Source organism: Melanerpes formicivorus, unplaced genomic scaffold, assembly GCF_026170545.1.
Source record: "Melanerpes formicivorus ecotype bairdi unplaced genomic scaffold, bMelFor1.0.p_v2 SCAF_5, whole genome shotgun sequence".
NCBI classification, from domain to species: Eukaryota; Metazoa; Chordata; class Aves; order Piciformes; family Picidae; genus Melanerpes; species Melanerpes formicivorus.
Window position 1 is genome coordinate 9,975,455 of NW_027142357.1, and position 15,481 is coordinate 9,990,935.

Below are 15,481 nucleotides of genomic sequence, written 5' to 3' on the forward strand. Positions count from 1 at the left end.
AAGCCATGTGAAATCTCAGTTTTAATAAAGATAAAGAACGGAGCAAATATTAATATTCTGTTTTCATGATGCATCACATGAGTCAAATAAAGGCTTCCATTTACAAAGGGGAAAACGTTGAAGACAATGTGGTGAGAGATGTGCATGCGGTGTACATTTCTAATGCAAACACTCATAACCACACCTGTGAAGCTTGCTACACACTTATTGCAAAACAATCTTTAACAATTCTCTAAGGTGGCATATCTTTTAATAATTAAAGCTATTGAGTAACTTCTGAATTGAGGTGGCTTAAAAAACAAATACAGGTGATTTCATTTTCTTTAGTGATGCTCATGCACATCTTATTTGGTGCCATGAACAGAATACTTTTGAGCATTTTCTCCTCAGAATCATTAATTACCACTGCCAATTTAATTGAAATATCACCATTTACAAATTCAATCTGTTTTGAGAAAAGCCCATTCCTCACTCTTCAAGTAGTGTCCCTTTCATTACAAAGATGCCTCCTGCTACACAACACTTTGCTAAGCTAAAAATCAGTCTGAAACAAGTAGCATCTCATTTTATGGTTGTGTGTCAGTGATACACCCAAAGCTGTGAAGAGCTCCTTGTAGAAAGACAGAAGCCTGTTTTAGATTAATCTTTTATACAGTTTTTTCATTCTGCTCATCTTTAGATAAATGTATTCACAGTATCACTCCCTCATCAAGATAAATCGTGCCTTCCAGCAGCAGTCAGCCACCAGAGGGAACTCCAGGTTGTTTTCAGCATTCACCCGGTCTTTACCAAGCTTTTTGGCATTTGATCCAGTAAGAAATCAAACAGAGAAAGGTCAGGAGAGAATGTTTATTTTTATTTGTAGCTGCACAAAAATTCTTGCCCAAAATAGTTACCTTCCATACTGCCATTCAGTAAAGATTACTGCAATGATGAAACAGAATGAAAACAGCCTCTCCACCTTCCCACTACTACACTCAGGCTCGCTTTTCATACAGATATACTGGCTTTGGGATTTTTCCACATACAAATATAAAGGATTAACAGAACACATGCTGAAGAAGAGATCTAAAGAGGAATTCACCTCATGATACCAGACCTTTAATTTCTAGCACATTGCACCGGTTTTTTATGTCTACAATGGAACAGCTCTGTCTCTAATCAGGGATTACCTTCCTGTCCACCACCAATTTGGGTAATTTGTACTTTAGTGCATAAAAAAGCAGGAAAAGGAAGTAATTTTCGGAGCAGATCCAGCACACACATCTTTGTTTTGGCAAAGGGAATAGGTTGCTCTCTGCACAATAAGCACAGTGAGATCAGAGTTCAGCCTCTTCTGACAGATTTCCGAATAAATCCAGGGCCATGTTACAAAAATGTCAGCAGTATCAGAGGCTTACTGCAGCTGGAAACTTAACAAGAGCAAAATCATCCCACAAGTCTGTACATGGATATATTGCCTATTTTTCATTGACAATAAAACATCATACTAAAACGTTTGGAAAAGTACTTCTCTCCATTCTGCAGCCAGCTAGCAGGCTAACTCATGAAGATCTTTATCAGCACCTAGTGCCCAGGGCAAAATTAGAGCCCCTGCACCATTATCACAGTGCATCCAAGAAGATAACTTTTCAACACCTACTGCAAAGAACAGAGCCCCTGGGACAGTAAAAACATTAGATCCCAGCTACAACTACAGAGGACTTTAAACCAATGGAATAAATTAAGTCAAAATTTCTAGCTTCCAGCCTCCTAACCGAAGGGTAGTGAAGAAGGGAAATCTGAAAGGCTTGCTGCAGACCATGCTCAGGTATGAGAAAAATTTCAGCCTGTTCAGTATGTGGCTGTCACTGCTCAGCTTCATCTAAGATCTTGCACTTAGATCAGCTTCCTCAACGTTTCTTGGTTTTCTTTCTTCCCCTTGTATGACAAATCAAATTAAGATAATTTCCTGCTCTTAAAGTAGTACAGCACAGTTCAGAATGGAAACAAGGCCCACACTGAAGAAAACAGCATGGTATCTACAACAACTGGAATCAAACCCCAGAAGTACTGAAGTAATTATAACCCCTCCTACAAACCCCATCTTACCAGTCTGGTCAGCTGGGCTTGGGCTGGCAGCAGCACAGAGAGCTCCTGCGTGGTTTTCCGATGTGAGCCACCTTAACACTAGCAATTAGCAATAAGCCTTTAAAAGTCAGCAGGGGAAAACCACTGCTGAACTTTGTCAGATCTAAAGTGGATTTGTCAGAAGTATCCTCACTCAGGAATGAGTGTTATGCCAAACGTCATTGCTTAAACAAACTTATCAGTCTCTGAAATGCAAGTTAGCACTGCAGCAAATCCTCACTCCAGAGGGGCTGAAAGCACACCCAGCCTGTCAGTGGCCAGGTTAGGAGACAAGCCTACCCTAAATCTTCAAGTGTAGCGAAAAGAAGGCAAAGCTTGAGCACACTGATAACTGTTCCATGAAAATTAAGACTGACTTTCTTAATTATTTTTTTTTCTTTTCTGGTGAGGATGTGATAAGCTTCTTCAAATGGGGGGAAAAAAAACAAACTATTCACAAATGTGCATTAATGTATTGCCTGAGGACTGCATACTCCCTACAGGGCACTTGAGAAGCATGCCTAAAAACAATAGCAAACTTCATACGGATATGGTGAGTTCTTAAAATTAAATACAAAGACAAATAAACATTCCTGTTGAGTTTAAGTAAGCTCCTGGCTTTTGGTGTGTTACAAACACGACACAAATGAGAACACAAGTTGGCAAAGCCATGTGCAGCAGGAAAACCACTGTTGCTTTTTGAGAACTGTTTAATGCACAGCAATTAAGGGGGAAACAAAGTTCTGATAAACAGATTTAAGGGCTAAAGTGATGAGAAATTGGACACTTCAATTTCAAAAGTCAAATTGAATCATTCTCCGTTCTTAATGCAATATGTCACTTCTCATGACAGTGAGGCTTGGGAACAGTTTAGTTTTGGTTTTCTACCTAGTAACACCCATAGTCATAAGAAAAATCATATTTAACTTCAGTGTTAAGCACTCATGCTTACAGCACATGGATTTTGTAAACTATCACACTCTTGAGCAAAATAAGCATGCTGGAAACACAGCTTTTCAACCCACAGGTATTCCCCTTTCCTTCCTCCTCCACCAGCCAATTGAAAAATAAACTTGGAATCAGCTCTTTATGTCTGTAAATGCCAGAGGATACTTTAAGGCAGGGAACAACTCCATTTTGGGGGATAGGGATATTCAAAAACAGTTCTAATGTAGACTACCCATACAGAGAAAAACAACCACTTTTTCCCCTCTCACAAGTTATCACCATCATCCATGGAAATCTTTATTCTTCCTTTAGGGAGTCCAAGCAGATGACATTTCAGGACTGTACAAGTAAAAGCAATACACTGCTAAGTCTGATGAGAAGACAGGGCTTTATTTCAGCATCTTTACTGCCTGGATCAAGTATACAGCTGGAAATGTTATCAAAATGCCTTAAAACCTCTGTTAGTAAAAGGTAAGGCCAGTGATTCCTTATTGTGATTGAAAGGAAAAGGGATTGTCTGTTTAATACAGAAAAAAGGGAAAAAAAAGCCCCTGTGTCATAACTGGAACTTCAAGATGAAAGTTACCCCATTAACAAGGCTTGAGCTACCTTGCATTAGCAGAAGCGAAGCCCCTGCAGTGGTCCCTTTTAGACCTACAGCAATAACTCCCAGCTCTTCTTCAAGGCCACAAACATAACGGAAGTTCTTCACACCCTGCAATAAACCACTAATTAAAAAGAAAAATAAAAAGAATTTGAAATGTGCCCATTATCTCTTTACAGGACAGATTCAGGTTGGCACCTCTCCACGTCGGTGCTGACACAGCTCACCATCCCCAGCCACTTGCATACAAACAGTCCAAAGTGTCAGCAGAGCAGGAAAAGACAAAAAATCCCCTACAGCTCCCAGAAGGGGCAAGCTTCACTCTGTGATTACTGTAAACAACTTACACAAATGACTCAGACTGCATACAAGAAAGACATAAAGGAAAGCAAGATAAATGTATGGCAACCAAATTCTTAACACTTTAAGAACTTTATAGTGGAATCCTGAGGTTTGGGTTTTTTTCCTTGCTTTGGGGATAATTAAAATTCAGTTTGCAAAGCCATTTAAAAAGTATTACTAATCTAAGATATAGACTTCAAGAACTCGGAGCTCAGGGATTCAGATTCAAGGACTATTCAAGGAATAAGCTGCCCAAGGAAATGGAGGAGTTAGCATCCCTGGAGGTGTTCAAAAACGATGCAGACTTGATACTTCGGGACATGGTTTAGTGGTCATGATAGTGTTGGTTTGACAGTTGGATTTGATGATCTTATGCAACCTTAATGATTCTATGACAGATAATCATAACAATGAAATAAATTTCTGATTAAAATAATTTTTCTTAAAAAAATAAATAAAAAATTGTAGAAAGTGGATGTTTGTTCCCTTGTTTTTAAGAAACACCAATACTTCTGAGCACATAGCTCTCTTCTGTCAGTTCTGTTTTCTTTTGCTCCAACCAGTTTATTCAGCTCTTTCTCACTCTGAAGGAGAGCTCAGTGAAAAAAAAAACAACCCAGAATATCAAATTAACCAGGTTGGAAAAGACCTTTGAGATCATCAAGTCCAACCTATCACCCAACACCATGGCACTGAGTGCCTCGTCCAGTCTCTTTTTAAACACCTCCAGTGATGGTGACTTCACCACCTCCCTGGACAGCCCATTCCAATGGTAAATCACTCTGTGAAGAATTTGTTCCTAATGTCCAGCTTAAACCTCCCCTGGGGCAGCTTGAAGACTGTGTGGGATGGTCAAATGACCTGCCTGTTCCCTGCCTGATGACAAGAAGTAACCCTATATGGACAGTTGAGGTACCTTTCCCCACTGGGATGCAGATGTACTGTACTACTGTACTAACTGCGAGAAAAACCCTGCAGAGCACAGACTTTCACATGACATGCTGCCTTTGAAGGGGGAACCAGCATGATAGGGGCCATCAGACACAAAGCAATTCCTTCCTGCAGACTGTGGGGATTTACTCAAGAGGAACGCTCCAAACACTCATGTCATAGTTTACCATGTTGCGAGCTGCGGTAGCTTCTTTGACTACCCTTTTTAATTAGTCCTTAAGGCAACATTTACAGCAGTTAAGTTTAAGGCCTCAGCAAAGTAACAAAGGCAATAGGATGTTATGACTAAAGAAGCACATTGTGTGTGTCAATTTATAGTATCAGCCTTCACATCTCTTAGTATCTTGAGGATGTGGTAGGTAATATGTGACAGGTCCCAGAAGAACGAGCGCATGAAAACCTCCCTAGCAGGAATGCTTCCATGAGGCAAAGTCAGCTTACTGAAACTTCACACAACACTTCAGAACTCACCCTCTGTGGAAGATTAATTTTGTTACAGACTACTTTAATGTAAGCTGTACATTTCCTCTAAGTGACATACTACTGCACTCTGCTAGTCTCACCAGCTACTTGCTCTGAAATTAAGCAGGAGAGAAAGTGAGAGTAAACACCTGAACAGAACAATCACAAAGAGAAAGCAATATGCATTTGAAAAAACAGAAGACAGTTATATGTGTATAAAGCAGGGGAAGAAATATTGTATTGATCAACTATAGTTGCCTTTGGCATTTAAGACTTTCAGTCCGTGACTGCTTGGGGAGGTCATGATACTAGACATTCTGGGTGCACACATAATCCTCTAGCACCTCACCATGCTAAAGACTCTGCAGTGACTAGTCACCTACAGTCCTACTGTGGTTCAGATCCAACATCTGGATAGCCCTGCAGCTTTGCAGCACACACACTACCAACATCCTGCTCAATGCAGTGCAACTACACTACTTGAACGCTGCAGCGAGATTAGGGTTTCCTGCTTTTAATAATCAAAGGAGATGTGACATTAGCATCAACAACCCAGCCTTCTTCACAATGCTCCTGCCAATGTCCTCTATGCCCAACTCTGAAAAAAATCACAGAATTGCCAGGGCTGGAAGGGACCCCAAGGATCATCTAGTTCCAACCCTCATGCCATGGGCAGAGACACCCTCCACTAGATCAGTCTGCCCAGAGCAACATCCAGCCTGTCCTTAAAAACATCGAGAGATGGAGTTTCCACCACCTGCCTGGGCAGCCTGTTCCAGTGTCTCACCACCCTCATGGTGAAGAACTTCTTCCTGACGTCTAATCTCAATGTACCCTCCTCTAGCTTGGGTGCATTCCCCCTGGTCCTATCATTACCCAACACCCTAAAAAGTCCTTCAGCTTTCTTGTAGGTCCCCTTCAGACATTGGAAGGCACAACTCTCTCAGTCTGTCCTCATAGGAGAGGTGCTCTAGCCTCTCATCATCATTATCATGCCCCTGTCATGTGACTCCAAAGTGTAGTTTCTATTGTTAAAACAAGTATATCTGCATAGAAACTACTTCAGTTCTGTAACTTCTCATCTGGTTCACCTGTTCTTTCTCTTAAGTACTGTCTAGAATGTCCCACTAATAGCATAAGGAACAGTCTCATGAGGGACAGTGACCTCATTGTATGAAAAGGAAGGGAAAAAAAAAAGACCCTGAAGAGCAGAGGAATTAAACAGTTCAGGGAGAAAGAAAAATAGAGGAGCTCACCACTGGACTGGCCCGAGCAGAGCTGGCTCTTGACGATGCCCGAGATCCTGAACCAAGGTAACAGCTGTACTCAGAAGGCTGCCACAGGGAAACCAAGAACAGCAAGCAGAGAAAAAAGAAATGCATTAGAACTGGGAAGGGAAGCGAGAGAGGATTCAGAGCAATACATCAGCAGTTAGTTAGGAAAATGGTGACATGCAGCTGGACAAAGGAACAGCAGTGAAAGTCAGAGAACAGACATCTCAACTGGTACTGTACAAATTAAGGCAAGCAGTATTCCAGTTGACGGACCAAGCAGAGTTTTGATTCAGTTCTTAGTACAACAGGATGCTAATGATTTCTTTATACAGCTCAAGATACCAGCCACAAGTAAACATCTCTATACAAAAGGCTCAATCCTACTACTTCTCAAGAGCTTTGAGGGTCTCTGGTGAGCCTTTTCCCCCATGCTTCTAACATTGTGTGCAGATAAAATGAATCCATGTTCCACGGGCCAAAGCAAGAAACATCCATTTATGTGGTGATTAAAGTGAAAACTGAGACTATCTCAGAGACTGAGATCTCTCCTGCTTTTTCAGCACCTGCAGTTCTCATCTCCTGCCAAAGAAAGTATTTTTGTCCTTCTTAAAAGCAAACATCTAAGCAGTGATGCAGAACAACAGGGTGATTTGTTGCTGATGAGGACAAAGAATGTGTCTATGCTGCTGTATTTCTAGAGGTTATAATGCAGTGCAAGTAGAGAAGGGAAATGAAAGTTTAAAGTGTTGGGGAAACGAAACTAAAACTGGAACCGCAGTTTAGACTTAATTCCCTCTGTTTTCACAGATTTCAGTGTAGCAGCTTCACAGTCAACCTCATATGTAGATGGATTTTATGGAAAGATATATAGGTATATATGTAAAAGGGAGTTTTGATACATTCAGAACAGAGAGGAATTACAGAAGCTTGAGGTTTATCAGGTATGGTATCTTTCCTCCTGCAAACATGGCCTTTGTAAAAGGGCACTCGAGTCTGTCAACTTTCACGTGCAAAAGCTGGTACCAGTGCAAGGCCAGAGGCAGCTGAGGGACTGGAACAGGCATTAGGAGCTGCTCTTCTCAGCAGCTCAGACAATGCTGCCAATGACCTTTGTGAGTTTATTTTATAGGCACTTAAGACTGTTTCTCAGATACAAAACCCACTAAAGAATTACCTTGCTTTTGAGATACCCATACTCTGTCATTTTCTAAGATTCTTCTGTTAAGTTACCTGGCCACTGCAGGAGTGCCCTGGACTCCTCAACTACACAGACAGCCTGGTCTTCACCAAGCTACTGGAGGACTGTTTCAGCATTACTCATGCTAACAAAGTGACACAGTATTAAATAAAAATTAAGCTTATAATACTAATAAATGCTAAGAGGGTAATGCTGGAAATAACCCCAGCTACAGTACAACCATAAGCTTGGTTGCTAACCACAAAGTATTACTGTCCAAGGCACACAGCCATCAGCAAGCCCGAGAAGCAGGGCAGAGTGTGACCAAGCTGTGTCCTCAGATGTCTTACATGAAGTGACACTGGCTTCATACACCTGAACTATTGAGTGCCATTTCAGAGATGAGAATATGCAAAACTGAGCTGCACAGTTTACAAAAATTTTCAAGCACAGCCCTTTCAATTCCTAAGTTGAAAAAAAAAAGCCACCAAAGTAAACATTTAGATTTTGTTTTCTTATTATGCAGTTCTAGCACAGAAGCCTTGTGTCATCACTGGTGGTTTATGCCTAACATAACAAGGATGTCAAATAAACCTAAAACACATGACAAGGAAAAAAATATAAATTGCTGAGGGGTCCCACATTACTGGAACCTATTTAATCTGCAGGGCAGAGCACGGAAGCAAGTGTCACTTGTTTAGCTGGCTAAGACCAAGCGAGGCAAATTTCAGCCTTGCCCCCTGCACTCCCCTGCCACCTGATCATCCAAAAACATTCTTTGGGAACAGCTACCCAAATGGTCTACCCTCTACATGTTAAAAGTGCTATGAGTTTTGGAGACCTTAAGATAACCACAGCTAACTGCAACTGTGACAAAGCCATTCCCATTGAAGCAGAAAGCTCATACTTCAACTCTCATTAATACAGGCAACTGCGCAACAGGAACTGGAAGGGCTGGGTTATACCCAGGCTTCCAAATACCTGTGGCACAGGGTGGCATGGGGATGGGGGAAGGGGAACAATCACTGGCCTCTTATTCAGTGTTCACTGCTCAAGCTATTAACAAAGATCTGTACACAGCATTTGGGCTCAGAGCCCACTGTAAATGATTTCTCCCAAGAGCAGACGTTTTATCATCTGGACTTCTGAGAGACTTAGCTCAAGCAAAAGAAAGTATCTTGTACAAAGGGCTGTCAGCCCATACCACCGGCCCACTGCAGCTTTAGTGGCAAAGGCAGTAAACTGCTCTCACAGCAACCCAAATGGATAAATATCGATGCATTTTCCAGGGCAGCCAAATGAAGACAAGGCACAACTGTGAGACAAAAAGTAACTTGCATCTTAGCATCAGTAGCAACCAGATACACAGCCAAACTAGTGAACTGGTGTGAGTGCAAAGGGATGGAATGGCCCATTAAAAATAAACAATTGCTTAGTAAACATCCTTGAAAGGTTTCCTGCTCCAAGCTAGTGAAATAGTAACTTTTAAGGTTCAATGAACATTAATGCTTTGTCTTGAGGCTTTTGTTATGGTGTTAGGTGTTGTATTTTTTCATTTGTGGGTGCTTTTTTATTTATTTGGGTTTTCTGGTAATCAGTGAAGGAGTTCAGTGAGAGAACAAGCAGTGGGTCCACAGAGCAGAGTTTACAAAAGAAAAGACTGGTCTTTCCCCTGCCCCAGGAAGACACAAGAGCAGCAGAGGCCTATCTGAGAAGAGGTGAAGGCATTTTATGCTTTCTGATCTGTAAACCTAGTCCTGCAGCTGCTCTTTCAAAAGGAAACAATTTATATCATCATTCCTCATATTGTCTCTCCCCATAAATGACAGAGCCCTCCACCCACAGGAGCACACGCTAGGAAAAAAAACCTTTTCACAAGTTGCCCAAGACATCAATATGGCTATAAATCCTAGAAACAAAGCCAAGCACATCATGCATTCACAAAAATCCCATACTCCATGCTGGCAGGTAAGTGCTAATGATGTAACACTGGGAAAGTGTTTGTTGTGCTTTGTTGGTGTTTGTGTTTGGTTTGGTTGTTCAGGGTTTGGGTTTTTTTGTTTTGGTTTGGTTTTTAACTATATTGTTCACAGTTTTCAAAAGAAGACTTCCCAGTGAAGAAAGAGACTTTATGTACCACCTACCATCTTTCCAGGTGCAAGGCAGAGCTGAATCCCCCCCACTGCAAGGGGGGCAAGAAGTTAGCACCAGGTTCTGTCACTGCTAGCCAGTGCGAGGCCAGGCATTATGACAGCAGACAAATCACCACTTACTATGTCATGAAACCTCACAGAAACGATGCTTGTAATTTTGCCTCCAGCAGAAGGCTATGAACATCACACAATCCATTTTAAATGCTCCTCAGCACAGAAAATACACACAGGTTACTGGATTACAGAGACAACAGGGAAATGCAGAAAACATCTTACAGCACGAGAACTAGAGGCACTATACCGACGACTCCCACTGTAAACGCTCTCGTCATACACAGACGCCTACAATTAAAAGACAGAGTCAGAACAGGACTGGCAGACCTAGTTTCTGGTTTCAATCTGGAGCATTACAGATTCACAAGGTGCAGAGGGAAGGTCATTGGGGAATGAGCAGTATGTGTAAGGAGAGGGACATCTCCCATATGCAACCACAAGCAACATGCAAGTGAAGACCTTATGCAACCTGACGTCGGTGAGCTGGGAAATGCCATAAGGCACGTGCAAAATGGGACACACACTCCCTCAAGTCCACCACACAGGCATGCATTTCTAGCCATCCTCCAAACCATCAACAGTTCAACAGTTTTTGTTGCCTACCAACAGAACAGCTACATCAATTCTTCAGTTGTTCAAGTCTGTTTAACCTTCATTTCCAGTGCTGGCAATATGGGGGAAAACTCACACCTGATGAACATCATTTACTAGCCAGTTTACTACATTAATAAAAGAGGAGGAAGATCTATGTTTTAATGTTGCTTACAGTTTAGCATACAAATGTATGGCTTAGGAAACACAGGGAGAGTAGAAAATGCTATCTTTAAGCTTTGAGAAAAAAGCTGCGAAGTTCATTTTAAAGTACAATCAAGAATGGTGGAATCTGGCTTAAAGGAAAAAAAAAGAAATCAATATTTTTTTGTTAATTATTACTCAACCAGAAAGAATTGATGTTGCCTCTCACTGGCCTGGTCCTGCATATTGTAGCTAATACATCCAAATGAAGACAACCATCTCTGTTCCAGGGAGAAGTCTGTGACACCACCACAATCCCATGAGCAGTGGTTGCACAGTTCCAATGGGAGTAAAAGGAAGGATCAGCAAATCCAGGTCTGTACAAACAGCATTGCACACGTGCATTCAGATGAATCAGACACCAGAGTGTGAAACAGATGGACTCAATAGGAACTACAGAGGTAAGAGACAACATATGCATGGCTGGAGGTGAGTGGCTTTGGTATTTGTGTTTAGAGCATTAGTACAACAAACCCTGTAACTTCTGGCTGGCAGGGCATCACTGTACAGCAAGGAGGGCTGAGGAAGACAAGCACAAAACTTTTTTTACGTAGAAAATGAAATAAAACTTTAAAAACAAAGAGACACCTACAGCAGAATTAGCCATCTTGCTGAGAGATCAGGATTGTTAAACTACAACAGAAGGAAACTCAGTAGAGAGAATATTAGTCATCTGCCCCATAAAAAGCATTAAATCTCAACTCGCAAAGACTAAGAATATCACGCAGACATGTGCATTTCCTACAGGAAGGGAGGACACGACAGTATGCAAAAGCAAAACATCATAAATTTTGTTTTAGGTGCTTAAGTTGTTACTGTCTCACACGCATTTGTATACAGCAGCCAGAAAGGGTGTTTCTCCTCACTTCAACCAAAGCCCAAAACAAAAGCTATGTACAAAGACAGAAGTGTTTTAAGATACACATTTAGTTTCTCATACAGCTGCAAGATCATCTCTTGCATATTTTATTAAAACAAAAATGCAGCAAAAACCTACATCATTCAGGACAAAACTGTGAGTACTTAAGTCAGAGCACCATAAAACTAATGTCTTTGCTGTTAGTAACCATTACTCACAAGACGCAGCAATTAAGTTCAGAGAGCACACACTGTATCTGGCATAATTAGGTGCAAGAGACGCTCCAGCAGTGGCCCACAGCTTGCAAGCAATGTCCTGCTGCAACTCTCCTCCCCTCACCTGCCGTGCCCCCATCACCGGACAGCAAAAGGCATAGCCTTTATGCTGCTACTGCCCATCAGGCAGGACAGGCTGTGGGCCACTGCTTGAGCACTGCTTTGCTACTGCTGGACTGGCTGAGCTCTGTCCTCTACATCTGGGCAATCCAACCTCTTGAGTGATTTTGAGGCTTCAGTGGTCCTCTCCTAGCAGTCTGTGAATCGCTTGTAATTTCATTTTATGCAGGCTGGATTGTCTTAAGCTTGCTAGACTGACACAGTAAGCAGAGAAGTTGCCTCAAACAGAATAGAGAACTTCAGTTAGTTAAGATTTCCCTTACTTTTCCAGGCCAATTGAGGCCAAAAGCAAAACAAAATGACTGTAGGAAAGGGAGGAGCAGCAAAGGAAAATTAATTGTGCTCATTTAAGAACAGCTTTCCATTACTCACTCCAATCTTAAAAGATCTGGTTTATTTTTGGCTTAAGTTTTAAGAAAGAACAGAGACCCTTGAAAATTGATCCAAATTCATTCCTAAGTACAAGAGGTTGTATTATCCAAATGAGGTCAGAACAACAAGTCCAGGCCAGGTAATGCCAGAGGGCAACAGACCCAATTTCCATTTTGGGAAGAAGGTTGAGATGTGGAAGCATAGGCACTGTTGTGAAGATCCAGATCAGAGTAGTACAAAGCCTGCATTAATAACAAACAAACAAAAAAAAACCCCTTGAGAGCTCTGCTTTGTAACATGAAGGACTTTTGAAAAGTCTTCTAAACAGGAAGCAAAACTTAAGTTAGGTGTTTTGCAGATTGCAAGGAGTCAGTGGTCACAGATGCAAAAGGAGGAGATGAACTGCATTAAAGATATGAAGATGTGTAAAAATTGTGTGTGATTTCCATTTCTGAGGTAGAGTTTGATTGTTTGGGTTTTTTAATAGACCACAGGCCTTTCCTCTATCCCCACAAAATACTCATTAGGTTAACTTTCTACTGAAAAGGTTTTAATCTTTTCAGGTTAAAGCATATATGCAGTACATATATCTAAATTTCATCCTAACTCCACTTAAGTGAAGCTGTATTTATCAACATACTTCCAGCTTCTGTAAAACAGAACAGACAACATCTGTTTTACAAGATGCTGGAAATGTTAGCTTTCAGGCTTAAACCCAGAAGAAATGGCTGCATCACAACTTCACATCTAAAACCCCAGGCTCTGACCCTAGAGGATTTATTTCTTTGCATGTGCAGTCCCACCACTGCAGACAGACTTAATTGCTACTGTCCATCAAGCACTGGAGAAATGTGTTGGACAGAGAGTTGGTCAGCTTCCTTCTGAATTCTTGAGTTTATAGACTATCAGCTAAACCCACAAGAGATGAAAGAGGTCAACACAACTCTGTTGAAGACAGAGAGTTAAGACAGGGACCAAAACTGTTGGGTGTGCCCATCAGGAAAAGTGAGAAGCCCACTGTCAGATATAGCAAGGCTGAAGGTAAAGAAAGCTTTTCTGTGAGACTCTTTGATGCAGCTTCCTACCGAGCATCTAGCCAACCTTGCACTTCTGATCTACCTATTTCACAGAATCATAGAGTGGCTTAAGTTGCAAGGGACCCTAGAGATCATCTACTCCAATGTCCCCACCACTGCAGGGCTGCGTCTCAACTAGGCTTGGTTGCTCAAGGTCTTGTCCTTGCCCCTAGGGAGGAGGCATTCACAACCTTCCAGGGCAGCCTATTCCAGAGTCCTACCACCCTTGTACTGAATGCTATTTCATCTCCCCAAGAATGAGGAGATCTTAATTCAACCCCAAGTTAAATACCAGAAGTACCAAGAGTGACTGACTGACAACTCCAGTGGATTTACGAGTCACCCTTTCCCTCCAAAATACTACATTACTTATCTAATGTGATAGAATTTGCCAAATCAAGGTGTGTTTTCAATGGAGATGGGAAATCCATCAATAAGACACTATGCATCTCACAGAACCACAGGAATCAGGAAAATGCAGGCATACTAGGAAGGCTTCATAATCTTTCTTATTTTCATAAAAAGGTCAGTCTGAAAGCACATATAAAATGTGAGAAAATTACCACTCTGCTGTGCCAGGGATGGACGCAGTGCTGAGCCACGGGTCCAAGCCCCACCAGCAAGGGAAGCTGAGGAGGGAGCACAGGCTGCTGGCACCAGCATGCAGGGTGAGGGAGGAAACCTCACCCTCCTGCATCCCCACCCTCACAGAATGAGTTCTGTGCTCGCCCAGTCTCCTCTAACTAGCCCTGCCATAATACACAAGTTACAAAGGTATTTTCAAAGCCTCCCAAGCACTGTTTAGGTTCTATATTTTCCCACGGGTGTGGACATACTGATGGGAATGAGCTGTAAGAGGTCCACATCTCTACCTTCTTTGCCATGGTCCAGAGCTCTCCTTCTACAGCTATTCCCTAACATTACACTTCCCCAGTCATTTCTTAGGGTGGTCTAAACAACTAAGAAACTCTGCTTTTAGTAGTCAGCAATTACTCAGCTTTTTTATAAGCCCTAACTAAACCTTGCATCATCACTATAAACTATGTAGGTGTTGACTCCTTTTACAAATGAGGGAGATCTGTGGCAAAATAAACATGTTTGCTCTTGACACTGGACTTGAGTCACTGCAGGCAAATAGAGATCTGTGGTTAAGACATATCTGAATAAACTGGGCTGAGCTTAAAGAAATTACTTTCACTCCCAGCTGGGCAGTTTGAAATCTACATGTGGACTACCTGGCCCCTGGCATTATTGATTTGTAAAGAACCAGACTGTGATATTACAAGTACAGAAGCTGATCTCCATGTAGACATCACTCCATTCTGTGACTTAAAATTGGACACCTATTTTGGAAACAGCTATTTTATCAGCAGACTCATCACTTCCTTCCTGACTTTAAGAACTCATCTCTTTTTTGTTTCTTCTTGTCTCTGAAGCATTCTTTACAGTTAGGTCAGGAGTTTTTGCAGAGTATTCCTAAAGAGGAATGCCAGTCAGACTGGCATCAACTGGCTTTGGAGTTTCAGCTATTCTAAGTCACCCCCAAACTCTCATCCTCCTTCTAAATAATGATTAATCTGAATTACACATAGTAATGAAAACTGCAAGGAACTAATGATGTGACTGTAGCTATGCTCTAGAGACACTAAGCCTCTGTGCTGCAAACCCTAATACCAAGAAGATTTAAAATTATTTAAATGGGAACCAAACATTCCCCTGGATGATTCTTACAGATATTTTGCCCTTCCTGCAGTACTTGGAGCTCTGGAGTATGTCATTAAAAAATAAGAACATCCTTTGTCAGAAGCACTATATAAAGTTCCTTGAACTTGGCACTCTTGCTGAACTGTTTGACAACAGAAGGACATACTGTTTTCTTAACAGTTTAAGCAACAGTATTTCATTTTCTC

The 15,481-nt window shown here is 41.6% G+C and overlaps 1 protein-coding gene across 19 annotated transcripts in view; it reads right to left on the reverse strand.

Annotated features, from left to right (window-relative positions):
* Positions 1 to 15,481, reverse strand: part of LRRFIP1 (LRR binding FLII interacting protein 1) — a 121,217-nt gene that overhangs the window by 25,194 nt on the left and 80,542 nt on the right. For 9 of the 19 annotated variants that reach the window (XM_068138039.1, XM_068138043.1, XM_068138024.1 and 6 more), the window contains 4 exons: positions 12,657 to 12,737; positions 11,344 to 11,388; positions 10,297 to 10,362; positions 6,673 to 6,750 (listed from right to left, as the gene is read on the reverse strand). The exons of 1 other annotated variant lie outside the window; for it this stretch is intronic. In XM_068138039.1, coding sequence (XP_067994140.1) covers positions 6,673 to 6,750; positions 10,297 to 10,362; positions 11,344 to 11,388; positions 12,657 to 12,737 — 270 coding nt within the window. The remainder of the gene's footprint in view (positions 1 to 6,672; positions 6,751 to 10,296; positions 10,363 to 11,343; positions 11,389 to 12,656; positions 12,738 to 15,481) is intronic. 9 more of the 19 variants (XM_068138033.1, XM_068138036.1, XM_068138034.1 and 6 more) reach the window with 3 other exon arrangements.